The sequence below is a fragment of the Theropithecus gelada genome, chromosome 19 (genome assembly GCF_003255815.1).
Source record: "Theropithecus gelada isolate Dixy chromosome 19, Tgel_1.0, whole genome shotgun sequence".
NCBI lineage: Eukaryota > Metazoa > Chordata > Mammalia > Primates > Cercopithecidae > Theropithecus > Theropithecus gelada.
The window spans coordinates 3,473,508-3,480,563 of NC_037687.1; the positions used below are offsets into that span (position 1 = coordinate 3,473,508).

At 53.9% G+C, this 7,056-nt stretch overlaps 1 protein-coding gene across 1 annotated transcript in view; it reads right to left on the minus strand.

The window, feature by feature from the left end:
* Window positions 1-971: 971 nt before the first annotated feature.
* The window catches only part of TBXA2R (thromboxane A2 receptor), a 12,379-nt gene continuing 6,294 nt past the window's right edge, over window positions 972-7,056 (minus strand). Inside the window, exons 2-3 of the mRNA XM_025368018.1 lie at window positions 5,956-6,824; window positions 972-2,410 (exon numbers count right to left, since the gene is read on the minus strand). Of these exons, the coding sequence (XP_025223803.1) occupies window positions 2,165-2,410; window positions 5,956-6,741 (1,032 nt within the window). The 5' untranslated portion in view covers window positions 6,742-6,824 and the 3' untranslated portion in view covers window positions 972-2,164. The remainder of the gene's footprint in view (window positions 2,411-5,955; window positions 6,825-7,056) is intronic.

A 7,056-nucleotide genomic window follows, 5' to 3' on the forward strand; every position in this document is an offset into this window, starting at 1 on the left:
GCCTCCCAAAGTGCTGGGATTACAGGCTTGAGCCACCGCGCCCGGCCTATGTTTTGTCTTTTTAGTAGAGATGCGGTTTCACCGTGTTGGCCAGGATGGTCTCGATCTTCTGACCTCATGATCCGCCCGCCTCGGCCTCTCAAAGTGCTGGGATTACAGGCGTGAGACGCTGCGCCCAGCCACCATTGGTCCTTTCTCCCAATATTTATTGAGCACCTACCATGTGCAAGGTGCTGTACAGAACACTGTGGTGTTTGAAAGACTGTTGGGTGAACAAGTGAACAGTAGAGGAAACAGGGGCATCACTCCACGCTTTTGCATCTCTCTCTCTCTCTTTCTCTGTTTTATTCATTTATTTATTTAGAGATGGAGTCTCACTCTGTCGCCCAGGCTGGAGTGCAGCGGTGTGATCTCAGCTCACTGCAACCTCTGCGTCCCGGGTTCAACCAATTCTCCTGCCTCAGCCTCCTGCATAGTTGGGATTACAGGCACCTGCTACCACGCCTGGCTAATTTTTTGTTTGTTTGTTTGTTTGTCTTTAGAGACGGAGTTTTGCTCTTGTTGCCCAGGCTGGAATGCAATGACATGATCTCAGCTTACCACAACCTCCACCTCCTTGGTTCAAGCGATTCTCTTGCCTCAGCCTCCCGAGTAGCTTAGATTATAGACACGCGCCATCATGCCCGGCTAATTATTTTTTTCTTTTTCTTTTGTATTTTTAGTAGAGATGGGGTTTCTGCATGTTGGTCAGGCTGGGCTCGAACTCCCGACCTCAGGTGATCCGCCCGTCTCGGCCTCCCAAAGTGCTGGGACTCCAGGCATGAGCCACCACGCCCAGCCATTTCTGTATTTTTAGTAGAGACAGGAGTTCACCATGTTGGCCAGGCTGGTCTCGAACTCCTGACTTCAGGTGATCCACCATCCTCAGCCTCTCAAAGTGCTGGGATTACAGGCATGAACAATCACACCTGGCCCAATTATACCTACTTTTAATAACATGCAGATTCAAAGGTGGTTTGACCAGGGCTAACCTGAAGCCCTCCCATGACAGGCTGCTGGGAGAATTCTAGGCGGTACCACCCATGAAGTGATTACGAAACACTCGAGAAACAAGTGGGGGAGGAACTGAATCCTCTCTTCCCTCCCCATCCCCCCCAGCCTTGCCCTTGTCTGCCCCGGGTGAGGTTCAGTGCACAAAACCCCAGAGACTGACAACTGGACCCCAAGGAAAATAAAACCAAAGGCAGAGATATATTTTGGCAAGAAAAGGGGGTGCCCCCGTTCACATTCAATTTTTTCTGGACAGAACCTTCCCGGTTGATGGTTCAAAAGGAAGCAACAGTACCCCAGCAAGTAGGTCAAATTCAGGGTGAAAGAGCAATGGAAGGCCGGGCGCAGTGGCTTACGCCTGTAGTCCTAGCTGCTCAGGAGGCTGAGGCACGAGAATCGCTTGAATCCAGGAGGTGGAGCTTGCAATGAGTTGAGATGGTGCCACTGCACTCCAGCCTGGGCCACAGAGTGAGACTCCGTCTCAAAAAAAAAGAAAAAAAAAAAAAAAAAAAAAAAAGCCAGGTGCAGTGGTTCATGCTTGTAATCCCAGCACTTTGGGAGGCCGAGGCGGATGGATCACCTGAGGTCAGGACTTCAAGACCAGCCTGCCCAACATGGTGAAACCTGTCTCTACTGAAAATACAAAAAGTAGCCGGGCATGGTGGCATGCGCCTATAGGCCCAGCTACTCGGGAGGTTGAGGCAGGAGAAACACTTGAACCCGGGAGGTGGAGGTTGCAGTGAGCTGAGATGGTGCCACTGCACTGCAGCCTGGGGAACAGAGCAAGACTCCATCAAAAAATATATATATATATAGCTATGCAAGACCCTCTTCCAATGTCCCCGCGCCCTTCCTGGGGCTGGGAGGGGCGCAGAGAAGTAGTAGGAGCTCTGGATGGGAAAAGGGAGCCGAGGAAGGGAGAGGTCTTGGTAAAAGGATCAGGGAGAAGTTGCGGGTCCCCTGGATGGATTGGGGTCAACCCCAAAACCCTGCTGCTGACGCCCACTGTCCATCCAGCACCCCCAGCTCCCGAATCCTCAGCACAGACAGATGGGCTGTCCCAGGGGGCCGAGGGCTCCGCGGAAACGCGCGGGAGGGGCGCTCTGTCCACTTCCTACTGCAGCCCGGAGCGCTGCGTGAGCTGCGGCTGGAGGGACAGCGACCTGGGCCGGGTGCTGAGGCGAGGCTGCAGGCGCCGGAGCACGGCGCGGCGGAACAGGATGTACACCCAGGGGTCCAGGATCTGGTTCCACGTGGCCACGCGCAAGTAGATGAGCAGCTGCTGCTCCGTGGCGCGGGACAGCTGCCCGGAGGGGCTCATGGCAGGCGGGTTCCGCAGCACTGTCTGGGCGATGAAGACCTGCAGAGGGGACAGCGGTCAGCCTGGGCCCCGCCTCCAGCCCCACCCTCCCCGGTCCCTGCCCCGGGTCCCCTGAGATCCAGGGTCCACTCCGTTTTTTATTTTTATTTTTGAGACACAGTCTCGTTCTGTCGCCCAGGCTGGAGTGCAGTGGTGCGATCTCAGCTCATTGCAACCTCCGCCTCCCCGGTTCAAGCAATTCTCCTCTCTCAGCCTCCCAAGTAGCTGGGATTACAGGTGCCCGCCTCTACACCCAGCTAGTTTTTGTATTTTTTTTTTTTTTTTTTTTTTTTGAGACGGAGTCTCGCTCTGTCGCCCAGGCTGGAGTGCAGTGGCCGGATCTCAGCTCACTGCAAGCTCCGCCTCCCGGGTTCACGCCATTCTCCTGCCTCAGCCTCCCGAGTAGCTGGGACTACAGGCGCCCGCCACCTCGCCCGGCTAGTTTTTTGTATTTTTTTAGTAGAGACGGGGTTTTACCGTGTCAGCCAGGATGGTCTCGATCTCCTGACCTCGTGATCCGCCCGTCTCGGCCTCCCAAAGTGCTGGGATTACAGGCTTGAGCCACCGCGCCCGGCCTAATTTTTGTATTTTTAGTAGAGACGGGGTTTCGCCACGTTGGCCAGTCTAGTCTCGAACTCCTGACCTCAAGTGATCTGCCCACCTCAGCCTCCTAGAGTGCTGGTTACCAGAGCGAGCCACCGCGCCTGGCCGGTGTCCTCTCTGTTACTGCATTGCTGGGTGACCTCAGGAGAGTTGACTAACCTCTCTGAGCTCCTTCTGATGGGTCCATAAATTAGAGCACTGTTAGCCAGACAGTGGCTCATGCCTGTAATCTCAGCACTCTGGGAGGTCAATAGGAGAGAATCGCTTGAACCCAGGAGTTCAAGACCAGCCTGGGGAACATAGTGAGACCTCATGTCTACAAAAAGTAAAAATAAATTAAAAAGTTACCCGGGCATGGTTGCACTCCAGTCTGGGTGACAGAGCAAGATCCTGTCTCAAAATAAATAAATAATATAGGCCAGGATGATAGGAAATTTTTAAACTCTATTTAAAAGTAAATATTTAAAATAAGAATGTTATCTACAAATTAGTATAAAATAATCAATTATATGATAATATAATTATTATTCATAATTATAATGTTGCATATAATTGATATATATCATTTATCATACAATTATGTTGTAATAAATGTTACATTTTTTTTTTTTTTTTTTTTTTTTGAGACGGAGTCTCGCTGTGTCACCCAGGCTGGAGTGCAGTGGCGCGATCTCGGCTCACTGCAAGCTCCGCCTCCCGGGTTTACGCCATTCTCCTGCCTCAGCCTCCGAGTAGCTGGGACTACAGGCGCCCGCCACCACGCCCGGCTAGTTTTTTGTATTTTTAGTAGAGACGGGGTTTCACCATGTTAGCCAGGGTGGTCTCGATCTCCTGACCTCGTGATCCACCCGCCTCGGCCTCCCAAAGTGCTGGGATTACAGGGTTGAGCCACCGCGCCCGGCCATGTTACATTATATTAAGATAATTTGTTTGAGACCAGCTTGACCAACATGGTCAAACACCATCTGTATTAAAACATACAAAAATTAGCCGGGTGCGGTGGCACGCACCTGTAGTCCCAGCTACTTGGGAGGCTGAGGTGGGAGGATCCTTGTACCCAGGAGGCAGAGGTTGCAGTGAGCTAAGATGGCACCACTGCACTCCAGCCTGGGCAACACAGCAAAACTCCATCTTAAAATAAAATAAAATAAAATAATTTGGCTGGGTGCAGTGGCTCACATCTATAATCCCAGCACTTTGGGACGCTGAGGCAGGCGGATCACAAGGTCAGGAGATTGAGACCATCCTGGCTAACATGGTGAAACCCTGTCTCTACTAAAACTACAGAAAAAATTATCTGGGCGTGGTGGCAGGCACCTGTAGTCCCAGCTACTTGGAAGGCTGAGGCAGGAGAATGGCGTGAACCTGGGAGGCGGAGCTTGCAGTGAGCCGAGATCGAGCCACTGCACTCCAGCCTGGGCGACAGAGTGAGACTCTGTCTCAATATAATAATAGCACTAATAATAGCAACAATTATATATATGTATATATAGTTGTGTTGTTTTTTTTGTTTTTTTTTTGTTTTTTTTGAGATGGAGCCTTGCTCTGTTGCCCAGGCTGGAGTGCAGTGGCGTGATCTCAGCTCACTGTAACCTCCACCGCCTGGGTTCAAGCAGTCCTCCTGCCTCAGTCTCCTGAGTAGCTGGGATTACAGGCGCCTGCCACTATGCCCAGCTAATATTTTGTATTTTTAGTAGAGATGGGGTTTCACCATGTTGGCCAGGGTGGCCAGGCTGGTCTCGAATGCCTGGCCTCAACTGATCCACCTGTCTCACCCTCCCAAAGTGTTGGGATTACAGGCATGAGCCACCGAGCCCGGCCAAAATAATTTATATTATATTAGAATGCATCACTATATTAAAAGCATTTCCTGGGCCTGGCACAGTGGCTCACGCCTGTAATCCCAGCACTTTGGGAGGCCGAGGTGGGCAGATCACAAAGTCAGGAGTTCAAGACCAGCTTGGTCAACATAGTGAAACCCCGTCTCTACTAAAAATACAAAACAATTAGCTGGGCGCCTGTAGTCCCTGCTACTTGGGAGGCTGAGGCAGGAGAATCGCTTGAACCTGGGAGGCAGAGGTTGCAGTGAGCTGAGATCATACCACTGCACTCCAGCCTGGGCAACAGTAGGAGACCCCATCTCTAAATAAATCAAATAAATAAACAAATAAAGAAACAAATAAATAAATAAATAAAATAATTTTCTGAGCACCTACGGTAGGCTAGATGAAGCAGCAACCGCAGCCAAGAAACACCCAGGGCACACCCTGATAGGCTCACACCTCTAGTCGGGAGACAGACACTGGGCTGGGGGGGTTACGGCATGGGGTGGGCAAAGCTGTGATGAGGAAGTGATGTCAGAGCCCAGAAGAGGTGCCTGACCTGGCCTGGGGAAGTCACTGAAGGGCAAATGGGAGTGGGCCAGGTGCATCTGCAGGAAGTGCCTGTGAGGACTTTCTTCTGAGGGTAATAGGGAGTCATGGGAGGGTTTAGAGCAAGGGTTGACCCATGGGCCAAATCTGACCTGTCACTTGCTTTGGGTTTTTTTCTTTTCTTTCTTTCCTTTTTTTTTTTTTTTGAGACGGAGTCTCGCTCTGTAGCCCGGGCTGGAGTGCAGTGGCACGATCTCAGCTCACTGCAAGCTCCGCCTCCTGGCTTCACGCCATTCTCCTGCCTCAGCCTCCCGAGTAGCTGGGACTACAGGCGCCCGCCACCACGCCCGGCTAATTTTTTTGTATTATTAGTACAGATGGGGTTTCACCGTGTTAGCCAGGATGGTCTCGATCTCCTGACCTCGTGATCCGCCCACTCGGCCTCCCAAAGTCCTGGGATTACAGGCGTGAGCCACCACGCCCGGCTGTCACCATCAGGATTTAAATCCACCCTGGGTGACCAGAGGTCCAGTCAGGAGGGTCGCAGGACCCCGCAGAGCCCCCACTCACCAGCAGGGGCAGCCAACACACGCTGGCCACCAGCATGATGCCCAGAAGCTGAGCCATCATCTCCACCTCGGAGTCCCGGGGACGCTGCTGGGCCGCCTCCTGCCCGTGGTAGACGTGGCACAGGGTGGCCACGCTGACGGTGTTCAGCAGGAAGGACAGCCCAACCGAGAGGCCGCCCAGCATGGAAAAGAGCAGCCCAAAGGCCACGTCCCCAGACTCGGCGCCCAGCGTCAGGAAGCACCAGGACCCCGGGTATTGCACGGTGTAGCGACCCAGGCCCAGCAGGGGCAGCAAGCCCAGCGCCAGCGCGGCCGCCCACACCAGCCCCACGGTGGCCCAGGCGCGGCGCTGCGAGGTGACCGCCGGGCGCGAGAAGGGCCGGGTGATGCCTAGGAAACGCTCCGAGGCCATGGTGGCCCCCAGCAGCAGCGGGGACAGGCCGAAGAAGATCATGACGACGCCCATGAAGCGGCAGAGACGGCAGCCGGGGTCCACGGCGTGCCACTCGAAGAGCGCGGCGTGCTGGGACACCACGATGGCACCGGTCACCAGCAGCCCCAGGAAGTCGGTGAGGACGAGGCCGCAGAGGAAGGTGAGGAAGGAGGAGCGCGTGTGCGAACCCCCCTGCCGCGCCCCCGCCAGCACGCTCAGGGCCAGCAGGTTGGAGGCCAGGCCCACCACGCAAAAGGAGGCGGCGAACCAGGGCGAGGCGATCAACCGCCTCTCCTCCAGGGTAATGTTTGTGGGCCGGAAACAGGGCCCCAGGGAACTGCCGTTGGGCCACATGGCTCCGGAGCCCTGCGGGATCGGTCACCACCCCATCAGGCTGATGCTGCAGACAGGGCAGGCTGGCACTGGTTCAGGCACACCTGGGAGGCGAGAGAAGATTTGCTTGTGATTAATTCTGCATTTCAGTGTAAGTAGCTCTGGTGAACTTCTACACAACCTTCAATGCCCCAGCTCAAATATCCTCTCCTGGTTTTCCTTCCTTCCTTCCTTCCTTCCTTCCTTCCTTCCTTCCTTCCTTCCTTCCTTCCTTCCTTCCTTCCTTCCTTCCTTCCTTCCTTCCTTCCTTCCTTCCTCCCTCCCTCCCTCCCTCCT